The sequence below is a fragment of the Schistocerca cancellata genome, chromosome 8, assembly GCF_023864275.1.
Source record: "Schistocerca cancellata isolate TAMUIC-IGC-003103 chromosome 8, iqSchCanc2.1, whole genome shotgun sequence".
In the NCBI taxonomy this organism is placed as follows: Eukaryota; Metazoa; Arthropoda; class Insecta; order Orthoptera; family Acrididae; genus Schistocerca; species Schistocerca cancellata.
The window spans coordinates 283,752,601-283,779,327 of record NC_064633.1 but is presented as its reverse complement, the minus strand read 5'-3'; the positions used below and the strand labels follow the sequence as shown (position 1 = coordinate 283,779,327).

At 42.7% G+C, this 26,727-nt stretch overlaps 1 protein-coding gene across 1 annotated transcript in view; it reads left to right on the top strand.

Moving 5' to 3' along the window:
- Positions 1 to 26,727, top strand: part of LOC126095516 (WD repeat-containing protein 81) — a 308,162-nt gene that overhangs the window by 152,617 nt on the left and 128,818 nt on the right. The window contains exons 15-17 of the mRNA XM_049910301.1: positions 1,435 to 1,578; positions 4,389 to 4,621; positions 9,139 to 9,379. Of these exons, the coding sequence (XP_049766258.1) occupies positions 1,435 to 1,578; positions 4,389 to 4,621; positions 9,139 to 9,379 (618 nt within the window). The remainder of the gene's footprint in view (positions 1 to 1,434; positions 1,579 to 4,388; positions 4,622 to 9,138; positions 9,380 to 26,727) is intronic.

Below are 26,727 nucleotides of genomic sequence, written 5' to 3'. Positions count from 1 at the left end.
AGATCATATTAGGAGTACCACCTCTCATCTCTTGTAAGTACAGGGATAACCAACAAAGTGTGGTCATGGTGCTCTGAGTGATACCACAAGAAACATTTTCTGACAGTTTTCGACAGCCTTACAACTGATGCCAGAGGAGTGTTGTAGCTAATGGTGATTACTTTGAAGGTCAATAAAGGTATTTTGTTTGTAACTATTGTTCTCTTTACTTTCTGAGAGCATTCACTGAACTTCACAGGTGCATCTTGTATAATCCATATGAAATTAAAGATTTTTTAATGTGTTTATTTCACCTGGCAAGATTAGAGCCTTATCACTCTCTCCTACATTAAGACTTCTTTTCTACGTTAGAATTTGACTAATTTCACAATACCTATTTCAGATTTTAGGGGTTGTAGAGGAGACTTAGCAGACAAACTTTGTTAAGGGACTCATGTCTGGAAATGTATTGTTTTGATATACAATATCTTTGAAGGTTAGTTCATGGCGCACACACACTGAGGACCCTGCTGTTTGTTGCACAAGGTGTACCTATGATTCATGCTTTTCTTTTGCACGCACTGATCACAAACCCTGGCATGTGCCCAACAGTTTCTGCTGCTGGAAAACTCGTGCAAGGAGGTTGTCTTCTGACTCTATAGGAGTCTCATACATGAGACTCTTCTAATAGTCGCTCAAGAAAAAGTGAGGAACAGTTAAATCTGGTAACCATGGGGCCCAAGGAGTTCATCCACATCAAACAATCCACTTTTCTCCTTATGTTTGATTAAGAGGTCCACAATGCCATTTGCAAAATGCACGAGTGCACCATCATGTTGGATCCATGTTTGCTGATGAAGTGAGAGTGGCAGATCTTTCAGTAACTCCACCCCTGCCCCTTTCAGGAATATGAAAATCTTCTGTGATGGTGCTCCACAGCTTGTAAGTATTTGTTGAGAGACATTTTGTAGGAATGTCATTATCTAGGACTGGCTAGACACCCTCTTCTCAGTTTGTACACATGCAGTGCAGCTGGAGATTTAAAAGTGATCCAATCTTCAAACTCATTTTATATTAAATGTTACATTTCCAGAAAGGATTTCATATCAGAATTTTATCTACTAAATATCCTCTACAACCCCTAGAAACCTGTAATAGAAATTGTGAAAAACTTTCTATAATGATGGTGATCATTATCACACTCCATAAAAAGTGAGTTGTGCAGCAAAAGCTGGAAATATTTAGCAAGTCGTGCACATGTTACATCAAGTGATGATGCTCATAAAAAATAAACTCTGGAATTGAAATAGAAATGTGGCTAAATATGTAACACACGTAACATGTAATATAATTTTGTGCCCTAATTACAGCTTTTTTTTCCTAGTTCGTGGAGAACCACTTCATTGGTTTAAAAATGATTGTTTATTATAATCTACTTTCCTGTATTTGTTGCAGAGGTCTTTGTGTTTGAAACAGGTGAAAAATCATCACCTGATGACCCAGAAACTCCTTTGTATCATCTCATGGAGCATCTTGACTTGGAGTTGCCTGACCCTGCAGCTATTGATGATGACGGCTCCCTAGAAATAAATTTTCAAGGTATAGCCCCTCTAGTATTCTACATTTTAATAGTCTGTGAAAATATTGATACATTTTCCTTATTGCTGAACTATTAGTCAGTTATTTGTTATGTAGATTGCTAGCAAAATGTGTTTTAGTGTCAATAAACATGAACTTTTGTGCAGACATGTAGACTGCTTGCATATCACAATTTTGACAGATGAATTATTTGTAGTATGTGGCCAAAGGTTTCTCGACATCAGTTGGTGTTTGTTCTAATTGGCTCCCAGCCAGTCATGCCATATGACTTTACGTTTTTCACTTATAAGGAACAAATAGCTGAGCCCAAATACACTGGTAAATTATAGGAGATGTAGCTGATATGGTATTCTTTTATTTTAATGTCAAATATTCAGAAATTTTCTTGCTGATGATGTCTCCTGGAAGTCTGTTAAAAACTTTTAACCAGAATATGAAATTCCTTCCTGAACTGTAGACAGGAATAGGAATGATAATAATAATAATAATAATAATAATAATAAAACTGCCCTCAATTTGGAGATTGTTTTAAACACCACACTGTTTGAGAATGACTCTATTGCATGTAATACACCCTTTCATTCCTGTAACATGTGAACTGACTTACACCAACCAGTTACAGAGTGCTCTACAGTTTAATGTCTGCTCCAAACATTGGAGAAACTTACCATGTTTCACATAATCAAATAATTGCCAGAGGTGAAAGAAACAGTAAGCAACAGAAAAAGTCCTTGGAATGATTAGATACTAAACCCAAAACTGCTGGTTTTGTGGTCTGGCACTGGTTTGGGTTGTAGATTTCACAGTTCATACACTTAGGTGAGAAAAGTTATGGAATACTTCTCAATATCTTGTCAGGCCTCCTTTTACCCATTGTAATGCAGTAACATGATGTGGCATGGTCTCAACAAGTATTGGAAGTCTTCTTCAGAAATAATGAGCTGTGCTGTTTGTATACCTGTCCATAATTGCAAAAGGGTTGCTGGTGCAGGATTTTGTGCACAAACTGAACACTCAGTTGTGTCCTATAAATGTTCAATGAGTTTCATGTCAGGTGATCTGGGTGGTCAGATTATTCACTCAAATTGTCCAGAATTTTGAACAATTGTAGCCAAGCTACAATTCCATCATTCTTTAAGATTATGAAGTTCATGAATGGTTGTAAATGTTCTCCAGGTAGCCGAATGTAATCATTTCCAGTCAATGGTACGTTTAGTAGGACAAGAGGACCCTGTCCATTCCATGTAAACGCAGCCCACATCATTATGAAGCCACCATCAGGTTGCACAATGCCTTGTTGACATCGTGGGTCCAGAGGTTCGTGAGGTCTGCACTACACTCAAACTGTAACATCAGCTCTTACCAACTGAAATTGGAACTCCTCTGACCAGGCTATATTTTTCCAGTCGTCTAGGATCCAACTGATGTGCTCATGAGCCCAGGAGAGGTGCTGCAGGCAATTTCGTACTGTTAGCAAAGGCACTCGTGTTAGTTGTCTGCTGCCACAGCCCATAAACATCAGATTTAGCTGCATTGTCCTAACACACACATTCATCGTATCTCCCTCATTGGTTCCTGCAGTTATTTCATGCAACGTTGCTTGTCTGGTAGCACTGACACTATGCAAATGCCTCTGCTCTCAATCGTAATGTGAAGGCTGTTGGCCACTGTGTTGTCCATGGTAATAAGTAATGCCTGAAATTTGGTATTCTCGGCACACTCTTGACACTGTGAATCTCAGGATATTGAAATCCGCAGCGATTTCTGAAATGGAATGTTCCATATGTATAGCTTCAACTAACATTCCACGTTCCAAGTCTGTTAATTTCCATTGCACAGTTGTAATCATGTTGGAAGCCATTTCACATGAATCACCTGAGTACAAATGAGAGCTTCACCAATGCATTGCCCTTTTACACATCGTTTACACAATACAAATCACCATCTGTATATGTGAATATCGCTATCCCATTATTTTTGTCATGTCAGTGTACTATGATACACTTACTGCTGTTCGCTCCACAGATTATGAGAACCACATAATAATATCCACTTCAGAGAGTAAATTCCTTTACTGGTTTCAGAGTAGAGTTCAGGATTACGTGTCTCTATGATGCAGAGATTTGGCATGCTTTGATTGGGATGAACAATTTGAGGAGGACTCCTCTCGCTGCTCTTGTTATGTGCTACAATGTGGTTCAATGCACTCTATGATGGACAAGCACCATGTTTTGAGCAATAAACAGTGCCTAATATCAGCTCCCACATTGAAAAAGGGCAGTTGTAAAGTTGATTGTTGCTGGAAGAAAAATCTCAGCTGGTTCACTCAGAAGTGGATCTGTTCAGTCAGAAAGCTGGATCCTGACAGGTAATGGCATTCACTTCCACAAAGATTTCTGCCTTCACCTGCATTATCTCTTGGCATCATTTGGAGACTTCCATTGCACTGTCTGTACAATAGTAACAGGATACCTCTCACATCACCAAGAAATTGTCTTGCTGGTCACTCATAACGTGGATTTTTGAGGATGTTCAGGGATTCATGGCATAATCTCTCTCTCTCTCTCTCTCTCTCTCTCTCTCTCTCTCTCTCTCTCACACACACACACACACACACACACACACACACACACACACACACTCACACTCACACTCACTCCTTTCCACCCTACCCCCTCTCTCCCATTGTGTGTGTGTGTGTGTGTGTGTGTGTGTGTGTGTGTGTGCGCGCGCGCGCGCACACGTGCATGTTTTTGTGTGTTAGATCAGTAGTGTTTTGACCTTAAATTGATTTTCTTTTTGCCTTTCAGAAGATGAGACTGTTCATGAAGCAGCTGAAGAAGATGCCATTGAGGTTTCAGAAGATTTCTCTGATCCAGAATTCCATGCAGCAGACGGTAGCACTGTTCATTTTAATACTCCAGCTGCATTTTTAGAGTCTAAAGACATTGATGTTTCTGAAATGGAACCTGCAGCTGAAGAAACTCCAAACAAGACAAATGAAATTCAGCCTCTTCGGAAGAAATCTAATGCTCAATTTAAGGTAGTTTGGTTGCATGAATTATTTGACAGTTTCTGCTTTTTTCCTTAAATATTAAAAAAAATATATACACCTTACACAAAATGGTGCACTAGAGGCTCCATACAACTCTTTTGTTTTAAAAAAATAATTTTGTTTGCAGTTTCATTATTTTAATGTTTATGCAAGCAGTTCTAATGTTGCTGGGGATGTGTTCACAATCCGTTGTATAAAGTGAATGGCAGTACCGTAGTTTGATGCTTGTCTTCTTCTTCTCCATCTTATATATATTCTTATGGAAGGAATATGGTCACAAAATGAAGATACAAACATTGTGAACCTGAAGTAGAATGCCTAAGTACCAACTTCAAAATAGGGATACCAGAAGCTGAATATTCAGAAAAGACGTGGAAGAAAAACATCAAACTTGTACCTTATGTTCTTTACAATGCATTCACTGGGAGAGGAAATTCTTATTCATGTGGTTCCTTGTGAAGGATAAGAGATTCTTGATAAAGACAATCTCATTAAATTGGAGCAGGAGGGAAAACTGAACCTGTGTACACTGTCTGGGGGGGGAGGGGGGGAGACACTTTCTGTAATGTTGTTTAAATTTATGTAAGTAATTGTCATGAAATATTGTATTAATTACACTCATTCATCATGAATGTAAGAGAAGGTGTTAGAAACGGGCTGCACATAGATGAAAGTCCACAGAGAACTATATTGCTTTGGAATACTATCATACAAGGTGCGACAATAACGTAATGAGACTGATGTGACAAAAAAATGTTGCTTACCATTTTAGTCAAGTTTAGTGTTGTCTCCTTCAAAGTAGTTCTCTTCAGAAACTTTCTAGCAGATTAAAACCGTGTGCCAGACCAAGACACGAACTCAGGACCTTTGCCTTTCGTGGGCAAGAACTTTGCCATCTCAGCTTCCCAGGCACGACTCACGCCCTGTCCCTTCTAGTTCCCTTCTGATTGCACACACTTTTTCCACCTCTTCTGCCATTGATGGTAACATTTCTGGAACTCATCTTCTGTAATATGCTCCAAGACCTTTGTCACAGCTTTTTCAGCATCTTGTGTTGTTTGAAAATGGTGTCCCTTGACCGCCATTTGACTCTTGGAAGTAGAAAAAAGTCGCACAGAGTGATATCTGGCGAATAAGGTGGCTGTGGTAGTTCTGAAATTTGTTTTGAGTTTAAAAATTGCTGTACTGACAGAGCAGTATGGGATGGCGCATTATTGTGATGCAAAATCCAATTATCAGCAATGTTGGCACAGACACGAAGAACTCTTTTACGAAGTCTTTCTAAAATTTCTTTGTAGTAATATCGGTTAACTGTTTGTCCAGGAGGCACCCACTCTTTATGAACAATTCCCTTGGACGCAAAGAAGCACACAAGCATGCATTTCACTTTTGACTTTGACATGCGAGCATTTTGGTCTGGGTGATGCCTTTGAACACCATTGTGAACTTCGGCATTTTGTCTCTGGATCATACTGAAAAAAACAACTTTCATCACCAGTGATAACACACCTCAACAATTCTGGATTGATTTCTGTTTGCTCTAACACATTGCCTGCCACATTTTTCCATGTTTGTCGCTGTTATGGTGTGAGATTTTTGGGACCATTTTTGCACAAATCTTTTTCATACCAAGATCTTCAGTTATTATTACATGAACCATTTCTCGATTGATGTTCAGTTCTTCTGCAATCATTTTGACGGATAATCTTCTATCAGATCGTACGAGTTCATGCATCCTGGCCAAGTTGAAATTCATCTGTGAGGTTGATGGTTGTCCACTGCAGACATTGACAGTAAATTGATTCTTTAGGATGGATAGGATGTGTGACTGCTGTGTACGGATGCAGGAGGATCTGGCCACTGTTCGCGAACAGCTGAGCGTGTTGATGGCCGCGGTCAGCCGTCTTCAGGCTGCTGCCTCGGAGTGTAGCGGCAGTGGGGAGTCTGGTGCATCGCAAGGTACACCCCAGGTGTTACATGCTTCACCCACTGTCCCTGCTGTCGAGACATCTTCGCGGGTACTGGGCACGGTTGGGCCACCCTCTCCCCAAGGGGAGTGGCGGGTTCAGCGGCGTTCGCGGCGCACGAGGCGGAGGGTCAATGTGGAGGCTGGCCGTGTGGCATCGCCCGCTCTGCCTGTGAGTGGACATGTGGCTGCTCCTTCAGCAAGGTCCGAGCAGGCACACGGGAGGAGGGGTTTATTAGTTATTGGGAGCTCCAACGTTAGGCGGGTGATGGAGCCCCTTAGGGAAATAGCGGGAAGGTCGGGGAAGAAGGCCAGTTTTCACTCTGTCTGCTTGCCGGGGGGTCTCATCCGAGATGTGGAGGTGGCCATACCGGCAGCGATAGAGAGCACTGGGTGCACCCGACTGCAAATTGTTGCTCATGTCGGCACCAATGACTTCAGCCGTCTGGGTTCAGAGGTCATCCTCAGTTCGTACAGGCGGTTGGCGGAATTGGTGAAGGCGGAAAGCCTCGCTCGCGGGGTGAAATCAGAGCTAACTATTTCTAGTATCGTTCCTAGAACCGATCACGGTCATCTGGTTTGGAGCCGAGTGGAAGGCTTAAACCAGAGGCTCAGACGATTCTGCGGAGATCTAGGGTGCAAATTTCTCAGCCTCCGCTATCGGGTGGAGAAATGTAGGGTCCCCCTGAATAGGTCAGGCGTGCACTACACGCCAGAAGCAGCTACAAGGGTAGCGGAGTACGTGTGGAGTGCACATGGGGGTTTTTTAGGTTAGAGAATCCCCTCCCTAGGCCCGACAAGACGCTTCCTGAGACGCGGCAAGGTAGGAGTAGGCAAAATGCAACAGGGAATAACAATATTAATGTGCTAATAGCAAACTGCAGGAACATCTACAGAAAGGTCCCAGAACTGCTCTCATTAATAAACGGTCACAACACCCATATAGTACTAGGGACAGAAAGTTGGCTGAAACCAGACGTAAACAGTAATGAAATCCTAAACTCAGATTGGAATGTATACCGCAGAGACAGGCTGGACAGTGAAGGGGGAGGCGTGTTTATAGTGATAAGAAGTGCAATAGTATCGAAGGAAATTGACGGAGATCCGAAATGTGAAATGATTTGGGTGAAGGTCACGGTTAGAGTGATTTCAGGTGTGCCACAGGGGAGTGTCATAGGACTGTTGCTATTCACAATATACATAAATGACCTGGTGGATGACATCGGAAGTTCACTGAGGCTTTTTGCAGATGATGCTGTGGTGTATCGAGAGGTTGTAACAATGGAAAATTGTACTGAAATGCAGGAGGATCTGCAGCAAATTGACGCATGGTGCAGGGAATGGCAATTGAATCTCAATGTAGACAACTGTAATGTGCTGCGAATACACAGAAAGATAGATCCTTTATCATTTAGCTACAAAATAGCAGGTCAGCAACTGGAAGCAGTTAATACCATAAATTATCTGGGAGTACGCATTAGGAGTGATTTAAAATGGAATGATCATATAATGTTGATCGTCGGTAAAGCAGATGCCAGACTGAGATTCATTGGAAGAATCCTAAGGAAATGCAATCCGAAAACAAAGGAAGTAGTTTACAGTACGCTTGTTCGCCCACTGCTTGAATACTGCTCAGCAGTGTGGGATCCGTACCAGATAGGGTTGATAGAAGATATACTGAAGATCCAACGGAGAGCAGCGCGCTTCGTTACAGCATCATTTAGTAATCGCGAAAGCATTACGGAGATGATAGATAAACTCCAGTGGAAGACTCTGCAGGAGAGACGCTCAGTAGCTCGGTACGGGCTTTTGTCAAAGTTTTGAGAACATACCTTCACCGAAGAGTCAAGCAGTATATTGCTCCCTCCTACGTATATCTCGCGAAGAGACCATGAGGATAAAATCAGAGAGATTAGAGCCCACACAGAGGCATACCGACAATCCTTCTTTCCACGAACAATACGAGACTGGAATAGAAGGGAGAACCGATAGAGGTACTGAAGGTACCCTCCGCCACACACCGTCAGGTGGCTTGCGGAGTATGGATGTAGATGTAGATGTAGATGTTCTGCCTTCACTAAACATTTTATGCCAACGGAAAACTTGAGCTCTTGACATAACCTCCTCTCCAAAAGCCTTCTGAAGCTTACCGTAAGTTGTTGTCACGTTTTCACCCAATTTAACGCAAAAAGAAATGGCATACTTTTGTGCAATATTATGCGGTTTCATTTCCGTGATGAGAGACACAAACATGTTTTAACTTATTACAGCACAACTCATGACTGAGCAGTTGCATCTGTGTGCTGCTTGGACTAGAAGCAGCTTATAGACCAAGGTCAAAGATATTGTTCCTACGCAAGCCTACAGGGTTGCCACATCTTGCAAAGAAAATCAGTCTCTTTACTTTATTGTTGCCCCTCGTATGATGTTTTGTGAAAGAATAGGAGACTCTTGACAAGAGTCTTATTAGACTTATATATTTACATTTCCTCTTCGTTTCTTTACTCACATACAGCTCAGTTTTGTTGTTCTCTTGCAGGTATCAGACATGAGTGCAGAATCTGTCATATGGCTCTCTCACCGGCTAGGCCCGGTACTGACAGCACGTCATCTCTCACGAAATTTATTACGGATGCTGGCACTGTGCTATACAGGGTACTCCAACATGGCTCGTGCAGCTCCACCCACAGCTGAAATGGGTACTCTCAGCATTGCTGAGGGACATGTTCAGGGTGATCATAGTGCCTGCAAAGTCTTGGACTGCTTAACATCTATAGCTGGTGAGAAAAGGTTATTAAATTTCTTAGACACGGAGTTAACAGAAGTCATGGGATAGTGATATGCACGTATACAAATGATAATAGTATATACCTAAAAACAAAGATGATGTGACTTACCAAATGAAAGTGCTGGCAGGTCGACAGACACACAAACTAACACAAACATACACACAAAATTCAAGCTTTCGCAACAAACTGTTGCCTCATCAGGAAAGAGGGAAGGAGAGGGAAAGACGAAAGGATGTGGGTTTTAAGGGAGAGGGTAAGGAGTCATTCCAGTCCCGGGAGCGGAAAGACTTACCTTAGGGGGAAAAAAGGACGGGTATACACTCGCACACACACACATATCCATCCACACATATATGTGTGGTATATGGTATATGTGTGGATGGATATGTGTGTGTGTGTGTGTGCGAGTGTATACCCGTCCTTTTTTCCCCCTAAGGTAAGTCTTTCCGCTCCCGAGACTGGAATGACTCCTTACCCTCTCCCTTAAAACCCACATCCTTTCGTCTTTCCCTCTCCTTCCCTCTTTCCTGATGAGGCAACAGTTTGTTGCGAAATCTTGAATTTTGTGTGTATGTTTGTGTTAGTTTGTGTGTCTGTCGACCTGCCAGCACTTTCATTTGGTAAGTCACATCATCTTTGTTTTTAGGTATATATTTTTCCTTCGTGGAATGTTTCCTTCTATTATAACCAAATGATAATAGTATGGCGTACACAAGGTATAAAAGGGCAGTGCATTGGCAAAGCTGTCATGTGTACTCAGGTGATTCATATGAAAAGGATTCCAACACGATTATGGCTTCACGACAGAAATTAACAGACTTTGAGCATGGAATGGTAGTTGGTGCTAGATGCATGGGACATTTCATTTCAGAAATCATTCAGAAATTCAGTATTCTGAGATCCACAGTGTCAAGAGTATGCTGAAAATATAAAATTTCAGGCATTACTTCTCATCGTGGATAACGCAGTGACCGAAGGCTTTCGCTTAACTAGTGGGAGTATCATTGTTTGTGTAGAGTTGTCAGTAATAAAAAACGTGCAACACTGCATGAAATAAATACAGAAATCAGTGTGGGACATATGATGAATGTATCCATTAGGACAGTGTGCCAACATTTTGCCTTTAATCGACTATGGCAACAGACGCCTGATACTAGTGCCTTTGCTCACAGCACATTATCACCTGACCATATCAATTGAAGTCTAGACTACTGAAAAACTGTGGCCTGGTCAGATGAGACCCAATTTCAGTTAGTAAGAGTTGATTGTAGGGTTCAAGTGTAGCACAGACCCCATGGAGCCAAGGACACAAGTTTTCATCAAGGCACTGTCCAAGCTGGTGGTGGCTCCATAACGGTGTGGGCTGTGTTTCCATTGTACCAACTGAACTTATGACCAACTGGAAATGTTTATGTTTGGCTACTTGGAGATAATTTGCAGCTGTTTATGGACATCATGTTCCCAAACAATGATGTCTTGTCATCAGGCCTCAGTTGTTTACAATTGGTTTGAATAACATTCTGGACAATTTGAGCGAATGACTTGGGCACCTCACATAAATTCCATTGAACATTTTTTTTCCACATAATCAAGAGGTCAGTTCTTGCACAAAATTCTGTGCCAGCAATACTTTCACAATTATGATCAGCTATAGAAGCAGCATGACTCATTATTTTTGTAGGAGACTTCCAACAACTTGTTGGCTCCTGATATCAGGAGGTATCCCATGACTTCTGTCACCTCAGTGAACAAAGTGCTTATCTACATTTTTAAACAAATTTAGGATGACACCAAGAATGCATTAATTGCTATGAACTTATATAAAGAATAGAAAATTAATTACTATGAGGCGTTACACAAAATAAGTGTGTTACAGTACACTGAAGTTCATATTAATGTGTCGCATCTGATGAAAATACAGAAGTTTGTCATGGCAATGGGCATTTCTTTATTATGGTTCAGAAAGATAATGAATCTTTCCCATAAATTATACTGTCCAATGTACATAATGAAGTGGTCTGTGTGTGTCTGTAAATATAATGTCCAGCATTTGACCGTCTGTGTGGGAAAAACTTTTTTATGTGAAATGGAGGACAGCTGTGAAAATGGAGTTGTTTCTGATGATTGTTGGGTTTCATGTGGACTGATGAGGTGGTTCTTAAGGAGGCATTGACAACATAGAAGTTAATGTTAAGGAAGTGTCTCACTCTGCTGAGGACAAGATGAAATGAATGGTGGCAATGATGCTGATTTTCAAAGAAATGAGGAGGATAGCATGTTTTCATCATTGGTCCAGCTCATAAATACATCTATCGTAACTAATCTGAACCAGTAGCAAGATCCTCAAGATTGCTCTTATAGAGGTTAGTCTACATTGGAGTCATCTGGGATCATCTGCAAAGATTTGCTTTTTACGTGATACTCTCACAGGGAAAGTAGCTGTGATTTAAGATCTAATTAGCTGAAATTACAAGAAGGAGTTTGTTAGCTTAGAGTAATCAGGACTGGGACAAATAATGTTCAGTTTTAACAAGACCAAGGTAATTGTTGATGTAAGAGGATATTGTATTTACAGTAACAATCAGTGCAAGTAAAGGAGCACAATTTGTGGAGAGCCAGTGGAATTAGCAGTTAGTGTCTTTGATATCGAATAATGCATTGTGGGTAATAGGTTGGTGCTGTTGATTGGCAAGAATGAAGATTCTTTCGTTGGTGGCATAGTAACCAAACACAATGTGGCAACCTGGATGTTTGGGCTGATGGGTCATGGAAATAGAGTAGGAAGTGAGTGTTTGAGGAGTTGTGGGAGTATGGAAAGAGATTGTGGAGAGAAATTTCGGAAAGGGCCTAGAAACTAAGGGAGGGATTGGAGGCCATGCTAGATTTCCAGCGTGAAGTTATTGCAGCTGGAATTGTAGGAGACTATGTTGCACAGTAGGCTTCAGACCCTGTGTCCTGTAATCACATGGTTCATAAACATCAGTGGCTGCAAAAAAAGATGAGCAGGTCAGGATCAGGTTTAAAATAGTAATTGTAGTTCTTTCTGCAGTTGTAAGGTTGGTTCTGTTATCCAGCCTAATAAGCTCATACTCATGCCTCAACATCAAGTGAGGTGGCACATTTATAACATGCTGGAATGCATTCAAGAAGACAGTAGTTCAAACCCCCTGTCTGGCTATCAAGTTTTACATTTTCTGTGGTAGCCCCAAATTGCTTAGGGACACTGCCAGTATGTTTCCTTGGGAAAGGGCATCCTTTCCATTCCTTCCTTAATCTGAGTTTGAGCTCTTTCTGTAATGACCTCATTGTCCATGAAATGTTAAACCTTAATCTTCATCATCCTCCACCTCCTCCTCCTCCTCCTCCTCCTCCTCCTGTCCCCCTCTTCCCCCTCTCCCTCCTCCCTCCCTCCACTCACATGGATTACCAATATTTACCATGACCAGGCTCTGACAAATAACCTCTCCTCCTGTTCTCACCGCATTCCACTCTCTCTCTTCACTCCAGCCTCTCAGTTAACCATTTTATTCATTTATTTATTTATTTTTCTTCCATATCCTTGCTGTTTCCTTGGATCTTTCCATTTTTGTCTGTTTTTCATACTCTTTGTTCTTTCCCTGATCCTTATCCCACCTTCTTTCTCTCTGTATCCCTTCCAACACACCTGTCCCCCTATCTGCCCACGTGAGCAGCTGCTAGTTCCACCTAATCCACATCTGTTTTGTTCTTCCCTCTCCTTCTTATCCACTTCCACCCCACTTAAGAGATTGGTGCTCTCTCTCTCTCTCTCTCTCTCTCTCTCTCTCTCTCTCTCTCTCTCTGTGTGTGTGTGTTTGTGTGTTTGTGTGTGTGTATGTGTGTGTGTGTGTGTGTGAGAGAGAGAGAGAGAGAGAGAGAGAGAGAGAGAGAGTCTTGCATTTATTGTAACCCTTTTTCTTTCTTTATACAGTGTGGTAATTTTAATGTTTATCCCCTGTAGTAGAGGCCTATTTTCTCTAAGCTATGATTGGACATACAGAGTATGAAGTTAAAATTCTATACTTGTATATGCTGGCTGCATTTTTTTTGTACACTAGCTTGTTTTCAGTGACTATATTCTTCTGGGAAAATGAGACAGAGAGATATAATCAGGATACAGAAAAACTTGCAGTTTCATAAAAAGTGACTTTCATGATTTCCTGGAGGTTGCATTTTTTATTGTCTATGTAATTCTTTTGACATTAAGCATCTTCTACTTGCCAGTGGAATTCACATGTCTCTCAGTAGTGATACCACTGGTTCACTTCTTTAATTGCTGTGTCATACATCCAGTAAGATTTTCATATAGCATTAGATGCTACTAAATGTTTTCTCAAACATCACCATTAACAGCAGTAGAATCACATCATCATCATCATCATCATCATCATTACATATTTCAAATATACTGCTTGACACAGCTATGTGTTTGTTTTGATTTGAACAGCCACTTTCAGAGCATTCAGAAAGGCAGCAGCTCTTGTTTTCTAACAGCACCATACAGAATTTGTTTGTGAATTATTTTTACAAACTTAAAAGAGAAATGACAAATTTTCATTTATCTGTGTGCATAGTAGTTTAATTCATAAGTTTTTGTGTGATTGTTTGCTTTTTTGTCACAGTCCTGTGTTTTAATAACAGTGTAGTGTATTGTTGTGACTTCTTTAGTATGGATAGGGACAGTGGTTGCTGTGCTCAGATGCAGGCAGAGCTGGGAACCATTGGCTCACAGCTTCAGGGGTGCTGGCTTCAGTCACATAGCTTGAGGCTCTTGCCAATGGGCTTCACTGTGGAGGGCCAGATATGGGACTCCAAGAGATATCCAGCATGTCCCAGGTGCCCCCAAATTGGTCCACTACTGTGGCCATTGTGGTTACTCAGCACACCAAGGTTGACCATTCACCCATGATCTAGTGGGAGATCATTTCAAGTTATGGCAGGCAGCAAAAGACTTTCCAGGTTGTTGATCAAAGGGCCTCCCTAGTTCATCTGACAAACTTGTTTCAGGCACTATCTGTGGCTGATCCAAGATCCTGAGCCAATTGCAGTGATTTGTCCATTTCATAGGAAGCATCTCACCCTGCAAGATTTGAGCACTCACAGTGTGTTGGATTACTGACAGTTGTGATCTCCAGTGTCATATCCCTTAGGGATATGGCAGCCAAGTAGGGCAGAAGTCCAGTGTGCACAGTTATGCATATGGGGGAATCATCCCAGATATGAAACAGATACTTCTAGATACTACAAAGAACAAAGGCCGCAGCCAACTGCAGGCTGTTGCTCTTATTGGTACTATTAATGTTGTTTGCTTTGGAAAACAAGAGATTCTCTGTGGTTTATAGTGGCTTTCTGCAGTGGTAAAGATCGCCAGTCTTACTTGCAGTATGAAGGCAGAGCTCACCATCTGTAGTATCATCAACAGTGCTGACTAGAGACCATCAGTATGGAGCCAAGTGAAGGGTGTGAATCAGAAAATCATGTGGTTCTGCAGTCATGTAGGTTGCAGGTTCTTTGACTTGTGCCATAGGGTGGTGGGATGTCTGGTTCCATTTAATATACACACAGGAGATAGCTACATGGGAATGTACTGGGCGTACTTCTGGGTGAGAGGATATTGGGAAAGAACAAAAAGAGCTTAGTCTCAGAGGATGCTGGTATTGTAGTAGGGGTACCATAATAGTAAACTGGAGTTACTGTGATTGGAAAAAAACAGAGCTTCAAGTGGTAATGGAAAGATTTGAAGCTAAAATAACTATAGGAGCTGAAATCTGGCTAAAGCCAGAGATATATGTCCACCTGTGTTTTTTACAAAAACCTCATGATGTTGAGAAAAGATAGATTAAATGGCATCCAAGATTGTCTGGTTGTTGTTGTTAGTAGTAGTTAATCTTGCATCACAATTGAAGTAGATAGTTCCTGTGAGTTAGGGTGGCTAGAAGCTATACTTGACATCTGGAATAAATTAATAGCTGTTTCCTGCTACCAACTCCACGACTCCAGTGATAATGTTGCTCAAAGGTTCAAAGAAAACTTGAGCATAATCTCAAGTAGGTATGTGGCAACTCTTTCCATCATCTCCATCTCCATCTGCAGCAACAGAAAATAGGCTGTGCAGACTGGAAATCAGCCCCCAACACCCTCCCTGGTCACTTTCATCATCAGTGTTCTGCCAAAAGGCAGGTTTTCACATGGCAGTTCTCCAGGCTGTCCAGTCTTCTGCCATCCTCTTCAGGTCTGCATAATTTCCTCTTCCCTTTATGTCGTCTATCACCTTGTATCTCCTTCGTCCCGGGTTCGATTCCCGGCGGGGTCAGGGTTTTCACCTGCCTCGAGATGACTGGGTGTTTGTGTTGTCCTCATCATTTCATCATCATCCAGGAAAGTGGCGAAATTGGACTGAGCAAAGATTGGATAATTGTACGGGCGCTGATAACCACGCAGTTGAGCGCCCCACAAACCAAACATCATCATCATCATCATCATGTATCTCCTTCTTCCTCTCAGTCTTCTCCCATGAACCAATCCTTCCAAAGCATCTGCTAGCAAGCACTCCCTTCTCGATGAATGTCCCAACCAGTTCTTTTTCCTTTCTCTTACAACCTTCAGCAGACATCTTCTCTCACCAACCCTTTCCAATACTCTTTCATTACTCACTCTTTCCATCCAGCCTATTCTCTCCATTCTCCTCCACATCCACATCTCAAATGCTTCTAACCTTTTTTCGTCCTCTCATCTCAGCGTCCATGTTCCTGCCCCATATAGTGCCACACTCCAGACAAAACATTTGCCAAGCCTTTTCCTTAGTCCTTTATCTAATTTTCCACTTAAGAGTGTCCTCTTTCTGTTGAATGCCTCCTTCACTATGGCAATTCGAGTTTTCACCTCCTGGTGACATCTCACGTCTTCAGTTATTGTGCTTCCAATATATTTGAATTCACTTACTTGGCTAATAGTAGATTGTCCTATTTTAATATTGGATAGTCTGCGTCTTGTACTGATGACCATACTCTTTGTTTTTGCTGTGCTTATTTGCATCGCATATTCCCCACAAGCTTCATTCAGATCTTTCAGCATGTTATTCACTGTCCGCTCACTTTCTGCCATTAATACCTTGTCATCAGCAAATCTTATACATTCTATTCTCTTTCCTCCTATACATATTCCTCTTTTCCCATCTAAGCTTTTCGCAATAATCTCTTCAAGGCATATGTTAAACAACTGTGGGGAAAGGCAACAACCTTGTCTAACACCTTGTCCAATGCTGCTTCCTTCTGACATTTCATTTCCAGTGCTGATCCTTACTTTCTGGTGTAAATATAGATTCTGTATCAGTCGTCTCTCTTTCCAGTCTACTCCTTTCCTCTTCAAAATATCCATCAGCTTGTTCCACTGAACTCTGTCAAAAGCCTTTTATAAATATATAAAAACAGCAGGGATTTCTCTACCATTTTCCATATATCTTTCCCCTATAGTTCTTAACAGGCCAGTAGCATCTCTTGTTCCTTTTCCTCTTCTAAATCCAGACTGCTCCTCTACAATCCCTCTATCCAGCTTGGCATATAACCTTCTATTCAACACTCTCAGTAAGACTTTAGCTGCATGAGAAATTAGTCTGATGGTCCAGTGCTCTTAACATTTTTTAGTGTTTCTCTTTTTCTCTATTGGTATCATAACTGTTGCAACGAAGCCCTCAGGCCATTCCCCTTTGTCATATATCTCGTTACAGAGATAGACTATTTCTTTTATTGCCTTGTTTCCCAGACTTTTCAACAGTTCTCCTAGTAAATCATCAATTCCACATGCCTTCCTATTCATCAACTCCTTCAGCGCCTTTTCTACTTCTACTTCTGCTTCAAAAATGGTAAATCCCTTTCCATCTTCCGCCACATATTTATCCTGTTCAAGCTTAATTTCGCTTTGCATTTCATCCCCCTTATACAGACATTCAATGTATTCTTGCCATCTGTTCAAAACCTCCTGTGGTTCTTCTGCTAGAGTACCATCTGCTCTTTCTATTTCCATGTTATTCCTCTTTCTTTTATGTTCAAAAACTATCTCACTAGCCAGTCTATACATCATTTCATACTTTCCCTCTCTCTCCATTTTCTCTATTTCATCGCATTTCTGTTTCATCTATTTTTCTCTTGCTTCTTCAGTTTCTCTTTTTAATTCATTATTCAGTTTCCTGTACCTCTTTTTGCCTTCTTCAGTTTCTACACTTTTCCACTTTCTCCAATCTTCTATCTTTTTCAACAAGTTTTCTGTTACCCATTCTTTCCTGATGCTTTGGGAGACTCTAATTCCTAGTACTTCTTTGGCAGAGTCCATGAGTCCTTCCCTCATTTTTATCCATTTGTCATTAACACTCTCATCAACACTACCTCTTTGCCATTTTTCCATAAATCTGTTCTCCAAATCTGATGCCTTTCCTACATCTTTGAGTCTTTCTGTGTTCAGGCTTTCCTTTGCTTTACCTCTCCTGACTCTTTTCAACTTCGCTTGTACTTTTCCCATCACTAGATTGTGGTCTGAATTTATATCTGCTCCTTGATAAGCTTTAGAATTCTTCAAACAGTTCCTAAACCTTTTTTGTATCAAGATTTAGTCCAACTGATTTCTTTCCCTATTCAAATTTGATATCCATGTGTAAAATCTCCTTTTGTGGTGTTCAAATAATGTGTTACCCACTGCTAATGAATTTTCTTTACAGAAACCAATTAGTTGTTCACCTCTCTCATTTCTTATTCCTAATCCAAATTTTCCTACTGTATCTTCATCTCTTCCTTCACCCACCACTGCATTCCAGTCCCCCATGATGATAATGCAGGCATTTCTGTTTTCTTTCTTGATAAGTTCTTGTATTTTCTCATAATATTCTTCCACTTCCTCATCTCTATGCTGGCTGGCCTCCCTACATGAACCATGGACCTTGCCATTGGTGGGGAGGCTTGCGTGCCTCAACGATACAGATAGCCGTACCGTAGGTGCAACCACAACGGAGGGGTATCTGTTGAGAGGCCAGACAAACGTGTGGTTCCTGAAGAGGGGCAGCAGCCTTTTCGGTAGTTGCAGGGGCAACAGTCTGGATGATTGACTGATCTGGCCTTGTAACACTAACCAAAATGGTCTTGCTGTTCTGGTACTGTGAATGGCTGAAAGCAAGGGGAAACTACAGCTGTCATTTTTCCCGAGGGCATGCAGCTTTACTGTATGATTAAATTATGATGGTGTCCTCTTGGGTAAAATATTCCGGAGGTAAAATAGTCCCCCATTCGGATCTCCGGGCGGGGACTACTCAAGAGGACATTGTTATAAGAAGAAAGAAAGCTGGCGTTCTACGGATTGGAGCATGGAATGTCAGATCCCTTAATCGGGCAGGTAGATTAGAAAATTTAAAAAGGGAAATGAATAGGTTAAAGTTAGATATAGTGGGAATTAGTGAAGTTCGGTGGCAGGAGGAACAAGACTTTTGGTCAGGTGAATACAGGGTTATAAATACAAAATCAAATAGGGGTAATGCAGGACTAGGTTTAATAATGAATAAAAAAATAGGAGTACGGGTAAGCTACTACAAACATCATAGTGAACGCATTATTGTGGCCAAGATAGACACGAAGCCCACGCCTACTACAGTAGTACAAGTTTATATGCCAACTAGCTCTGCAGATGACGAAGAAATTGATGAAATGTATGATGAGATAAAAGAAATTATTCAGGTAGTGAAGGGAGACGAAAATTTGATAGTCATGGGTGACTGAAATTCAAGAGTAGGAAAAGGGAGAGAAGGGAACATAGTAGGTGAATATGGATAGGGGCTAAGAAATGAAAGAGGAAGCCGCCTGGTAGAATTTTGGGCAGAGCATAACTTAATCATAGCTAACACTTGGTTTAAGAATCATGAAAGAAGGTTGTATACATGGAAGAACCCTGGAGATGCTAAAAGGTATCAGATAGATTATATAATGGTAAGACAGAGATTTAGGAACCAGGTTTTAAATTGTAAGACATTTCCAGGGGCAGATGTGGACCCTGACCACAATCAATTGGTTATGAACTGTTGATTAAAACTGAAGAAACTGCAAAAAGGTGGGAATTTAAGGAGATGGGACCTGGATAAACTGAAAGAACCAGAAGAGGTTGTACAGAGTTTCAGGGAGAGCATAAGGGAACAACTGACAGGAACGGGGGAAAGAAATACAGTAGAAGAAGAATGGGTAGCTTTGAGGGATGAAGTAGTGAAGGCAGCAGAGGATCAAATAGGTAAAAAGATGAGGGCTAGTAGAAACCCTTGGGTAACAGAAGAAATATTGAATTTAACTGATGAAAGGAGAAAATATAAAAATGCAGTAAATGAAGCAGGCAAAAAGGAATACAAATGTCTCAAAAATGAGATTGACAGGAAGGGCAAAATGGCTAAGCAGGGATGGCTAGAGGACAAATGTAAGGATGTAGAGGCTTATCTCACTAGGGGCAAGATAGATACTGCTTACAGGAAAATTAAAGAGACCTTTGGAGAAAGGAGAACCTCTTGCATGAATATCAAGAGCTTTGATGGAAACCCAGTTCTAAGCAAAGAAGGGAAAGCAGAAAGGTGGAAGGAGTATATAGAGGGTCTATACAAGGGAGATGTACTTGAGGACAATATTATGGAAATGGAAGAGGTTGAAGATGAAGATGAAATGGGAGATATGATAGTGCGTGAAGAGTTTGACAGAGCACTGAAAGATCTGAGTCGAAACAAGGCCCCTGGAGTAGACAACATTCCATTAGAACTACTGACAGCCTTGGGAGAACCTGTCCTGACAAATCTCTACCATCTGGTGAAGAAGATATATGAGACAGGCGAAATACCCTCAGACTTCAAGAAGAATATAATAATTCCAATCACAGAGAAAGCACGTGTTGACAGATGTGAAAATTACCGAACTATCCATTTAATAAGTCACAGCTGCAAAATACTAACGCGAATTCTTTACAGACGAATGGAAAAACTGATAGAAGCCGACCTCGGGGAAGATCAGTTTGAATCCCGTAGAAATATTGGAACACGTGAGGCAATACTGACCTTATGACTTATCTTAGAAGAAAGATTAAGGAAAGGCAAACCTACATTGCTAGCATTTGTAGACTTAGAGAAAGGTTTTGACAATGTTTACTGGAATACTCTCTTTGAAATTCTGAAGGTGGCAGGGGTAAAATACAGGGAGCGAAAGGCTATTTACAATTTGTACAGAAACCAGATGGCAGTTATGAGTCGAGGGGTACGAAAGGGAAGCAGTAGCTAGGAAGGGAGTGAGACAGGGTTGTAGCCTATCCCCGATGTTATTCAATCCGTATATTGAGCAAGCAATAAAGGAAACAAAAGAAAAGTTCGGAGTAGGTATTAAAATCCATGGAGAAGAAATAAAAATTGCGAGGTTCGCCAATAACATTGTAATTCTGTCAAAGACAGCAAAGGACTTGGAAGAGCAGTTGAACGGAATGGACAGTGTCTTGAAAGGAGGGTATAAGATAAACATCAACAAAAGCAAAACGAGGATAATGGAATGTAGTCGAATTAAGTCGGGTGATGCTGAGGGTATTAGATTAGGTAATGAGACACCTAAAGTAGTAAAGGAGTTTTGCTATTTGGGGATCAAAATAACTGATGATGGTCGAAGTAGAGAGGATTTAAAATGTAGACTGGCAATGGCAAGGAAAGTGTTTCTGAAGAAGAGAAATTTGTTAACATCGAGTATAGATTTAAATGTCAGGAAGTCGTGTCTGAAAGTATTTGTGTGGAGTGTAGCCGTGTATGGAAGTGAAATGTGGACGATAAATAGTTTAGATAAGAAGAGAATAGAAGCTTTCAAAATGTGGTGCTACAGAAGAATGCTGAAGATTAGATGGGTAGATCACATAACTAATGAGAAGGTATTGAATAGAATTGGGGAGAAGCGGAGCTTGTGGCACAACTTGACTAGAAGAAGGGATCGGGTGGTAGGACATGTTCTGAGACATCGAGGTATCACCAATTTAGTGTTGGAGGGCAGCGTGGAGGGTAAAACTCGTAGAGGGAGACCAAGAGATGAATACCCTAGCCAGATTAAGAAGGATGTAGGCTGCAGTAGGTACTGGGAGATGAAGAAGCTTGCACAGGATAGAGTAGCATGGAGAGCTGCATCAAACCAGTCTCAGGACTGAATACCACAACATGCTGGCTGGTTGGCATATATACCTGTATTAATACCAAATCTTTTGAACTACCCTTCAGTCGTATCGTCATCAGTCTTCCATCAATATATTGTACCTTCATTACCTTATTTTTTAACTTTTGCCCTATCAGTATTCCTACTCCGTTTTCACTGCTTTTGATTTCCCCTGAGTAAAAGAGCTTATAATCTCCACTTTGTATCTCCCCATTCTCTCCCCATCTCATTTCACACAAACCAAGGGCATCTAATCTGTTCTTTTTCATCTCCTGTTTTGGATTCTCTAGCTTTACTGCTTGCAGTAGTGTCCTCACATTCCGTGTTCCAATCTGTATCTTCCCTCCCTTCACTGTGCCTTTTTTCCTTTCAAATACATCTACTCTCAATGCGTTCCCCTTCCGGAGATCCAAATGAGGGGAAGTTTTAACTCTGGAATCTTTCATATGGAGAGACATACCATGTACTGCTTGGGAGTGTAGTGTGGTAGTTTCCCGTTACTTTCCACATTGGCAGTAGGATGCCCAGCCTAAAGTCAGTCACTCACCATGAGTCAGACGCTGTCTGTAGCCACCACTCTGGGGTTCAGTTGCTACTTGTACTCTTTTTGTACGCAAAGAGAAAAGGTGCCTCTTCCACCAGCTCCGCTGTACCGAAGTCCATCTTCTCTGCCTTAGCTGCTGTTGAGGTCTTCACTTTCATCAGAGGGAGAATTTAGATGGCCACGTTTTCCGGACACCTTGCACACTGACGATTAATTGAGCAATCTCTGGTTCTTATGTGACGAGGCAACACCCCCAGCCATGCTCTTGGCAGCTCACCTGCACAATGCCATGTGGCTCACATCATCATCTGCTGCATTTTGCCGGGATATGTGCAAACTGCAGAATTTGTATCCTGCATTTGGTGTCAGTATTCTGTCACAGTTCATTTAACAAGAAGAGTCCTATCACATTTTTCTGTGCCACCTTCTGAAGGTGTGTATCCTCAAGTTGCTTCTATTGACAACGGGTGTACAAAGCCTGATGCTGGATGCCTGATTCCTCCCCTTGGTATCAGCAATTCGAAAACTGCATGCAGTGTAGTGCAAATAGTGCAGTGAAGTGCAGTGCATGCCAGGAGTACCAGGTTGGGTTACTACTATTCTATTCCTGGCCATTTTGCCACCCCCTTTGCAGCCAAGTGTGCCAATGAAGCAGGTTTTCTTGTGCCACCGAATGATGCCAAACAAAGGCTGTAAGCCATTCCTGGTCTGCCTGGTCCAGAGTCTTCACCCCGAGCAAGAACTCTCTTTGATTAAGAGGTATTAGTTTGTTGAATTTTACTGTAATCATTAGATTTTGCGTTAATATGTTAGAACCAGCCCGTGCAACTCTTCCAGCACACCCTGTCATTTATTGTCATTTTTCTTAAGTAGAACACTGCTTAGGCATATAAGACCCTTAGGAGTGTAGAAGGGAACATAAATTGTTCTTTCTGTGGTGACCCCCTCTAAACCAAAGTGCCGCGTCTCATTACCAAAACAAGCTGTTTTTCCTTTTTCTTATTCCGATTAGCACTCCCCACATCATCACAAATTCAGTTCCCGTTAGGTTGGCCGGACGCATCCCGCTCGCCCCCCTGCCCTCCCCTTGCCTTCCCCACACCCCCCTGCTCTCCTCCACACATGCCATCCCTCCACACGCAACATTGCCCCGCTCCCCTCCTTTCATGCACACCACTATTCCCCTCCTGTGCCCCTCCGCATACGCCATCCAACTGTGCACATCGCCACACTCTCTGCACCCCTCCCACAGCTGAGAGTTGTGTCCCCGGACAAGCCACAGTGTTACTGTGCAGTGTATTGAACATCCCTTCCTGCAACAACACTTGGCAGAGATTATATTATGTGGTCCACATTGTGTGTGTCCTTCCTACATTTTTTTTGGCAATATTGCTTGCCAGCACCATCCTGCATACTGCAACATCCTGCCCATATGATTAAGTCTCAAGTGTCATTGCCACACATTCCCACCCCAGCAGTGGTCACGCCTGATGTGCTCTGTAGCCAGCAGCCTCCATTACCCCTCCCGCACTTAGGAGGTTTGTAACTTTTCACGCAACTGTCAGTACTACAGAAGTGCTTGACTGAGCTGACCAACAGGACAGTGTGCCCAGCTCAAGAGAAGTCTGCAGACCCTCCCACCAGTCATGCTGTTGCTCACTCGACTCCCTTCATCCCACGAGACCCGTGCCTGTGGTTTGCTTCCATCAAGGCAGTTTCCACAGATTGCCGTATCATGAGCAACCCAACAAATTCGCAATGGTTGTCAGCCACCTTGACCCAACCACCACTGCCCAATGTGGAATGTTATTTCACTGCCCACCCCACTCTCACCTCCTTCCTCTGGCAGCTATGCTAAGTTAAAAGAACGCACCATATCCAACTTCACAGAATTACAATGAACATATAATTTATTATAATCCAAGCAGTGTGATGACATGCACCTGTCCCTGTTGCTGGATGAAATCCAAGTACTCATCGAACTGCACATCCTCCCTGAAGGCCTGTTCCTAAACTGCTGGCTCGTGTGCCCACCCGCTACCATACAGGATGCCCTGGCCTTGCACACACATTTATCATTATAGGCGATGCTACGGTCTTGGCTGATAAACTGTTCAAAACTCTGAACTCCTCCCCACCTCAGCTGCAGCGTGGAATGTTGGTTATCAACCTGCTACTTTGGCCAGCTATTCATCCTCTCACTCCACCCCATCCCAAGCCACCACATGCATGACATCACTCGCTCTACTTGCCACTAATGACCTTCTGCCCAGCATGCAGGCCTCCAATCTCTATCAGATTCTTGTGTGCCTAAGCTCCAAGATGGCAGCACTTACTGCCAGCATCACCCACCTATACCCCACGCACCCACTTTCATGTGCTGACTGTCCTCACACACTCGATGCCGGCCCAGTCGAAAAGAGCCACCCCTGCTGGCCTGGTTCTAACCACCATCCTGACAATCGCAACCACTGCAGACTAGGCACAGCTTGCAGGTGTCACCAGAGGTTTGGTGAGAATGCGACCAACTGCAGACCTCTGTACTGCTGGTCCTCAAATCCTGGCAGTCATCTGCAGTAGGTATGCCCGGTTGCTTGTACCACTTCACAGCCCATATTCAAATGGGATTTTAATTATTCTAGTCACCCCGCCCACTCTCTCATTGACATTAGCTCCAATACATCCATATTCCCCCACAAACTACTCCTAAATTCTAGCTGCCCTCTCCCCTCTTCATCACCCCTGTCAACGATTCAGGCACCCTGCTTACGGGCTTCTAGCATGAAATCCTGTGGATGTTCACAGTCATGGACACTACTGACCCCATTCAGGGTGCTGACTTCCTCAGTCTTTACAGCCTACTGGCCGATGTAATGAAGCACCATTTAGTTGATGGCACATCCGGTAACACCATTCACTGCAGCTCTCACCCTGCCACATGCTTCACCATGAAACAGCTGGCAGTTTCAGACCCATATGCTCAGCTCCTTGCAGAAGCCCCCTCCTCATCCAGCAACCCAGCATCTCTTGGAGTGTTCAGTATAACACTATGCATTACATCACCACTAACCCTGGCCCCCCAGTTTTCTGCTGTACCTGCCTCCTGCCCCCTTACAACTGCAAAATCACACAAAAGGAGTCCTAAGAGCTTCTTGCTGCCGGTATACTTCACCTTTCCAAAAGACCCTGGCCTTGAGCTCTTCACCTCGCCCCCAAGAAGGATGATTCCTGGAACCATTGTGGTGATTACCTTAGTCAATGCCTGCACAATCCCTGACCGCTATCCAGCCCTACTCCTCCTCCTCACCTACGGTGACGCTATCTTGGGAGCTACTATCATCAGTAAGATAGTTTGCACTAAAGCCTACAAACAAATCCCAGTCACCCTGGACACATTGAGAAAACAGCCATAATCACACCTTTTGGCCTGCTCGAGAGTGTGTTCATGACATTCGGCCTCAGCAATGCTGCACAAATGTGGCAGCAATTTTCAGACAACATCCTTGGAGGTGCACCAGGGTGTTTCGCCTACCCAGATGATATACTCATCTACTCCAGAGACACTACTGAGTATCACCACCACTATCACGACTATGGAAAGCTGGAGTGATCCTCAATATGGCAAAATACGTTTTTAGGATGAGCAAGGTTGAATTCCTAGGATACTTAATCTCTGCCACCAGCTCCTGCTCCCTCCCCGAGGCAGTACAGACAGTAGTGGACTTTCCACACTCTACCACCTTCAAAGGCCTACAGGGTTTCATTGGCATCGCCACATTAAGGACGCTGCTATCATCCAAGAGCTCCTTACTACAGCACTCCATGATGATAAAAACGAAAGAAGTAAGCTGGTCCCTTGGACCCAAGCCATGATTAACAGCTCTGAAAAAACAAAATGGGCCCTCGACAATGGGGTCCTTTTGGCCCACCCCCAAACTAATGCCCCCCTTGCAGTAGTGGCAGACATGAGTCAGATTGCTATTGGGGCCATCTTACCACAATACATGGACAAAGTCTGGCAACGGCTCACCTTATTTTTGTCCAAACTCTCTGATGCAGAATGCCACTGGGGCGCATATGAATGCAAGCTGTTTGCAGTCCTCAAAGCCATCCGCTATTTCTGATCTTCAGTCAAGGGACGCATCTTTACAATCTTCAAAGACCACCGCCATCACACCTCTGGTTTTTGCAGGAAAGACGTAGACCAGATCTCATCTTGACAGTTTAGGCTACAGGAGTATATCGCATAATTCACAACCGATGTTTGTCCTGTTGCTAGCATCAACAATGTTGTGGCAGATTGCCTTGGCCGGCCCTGCACCATCACCCAACCCTTTGACTACAATAGGCGGGCCGCTGGTCAAGAAGGGGACCCGGGCATAGCCTACACTCTTCGGAATGCGGACTCTACCCTTAGCCTCCAGCTAAGATCCATACCCGGCACCGACCTTAAGACCTGGTATGATGTCCTTGTGAATACTTCACAACCTGACAGTTCCAAAGATCGCCCCCCCTCCCCTTCCTCCCTGCCGCCTTCTGAAAACTGGCATTTGGTCCTGCACATCCAAGCATCCGTGCTACCACCGCCC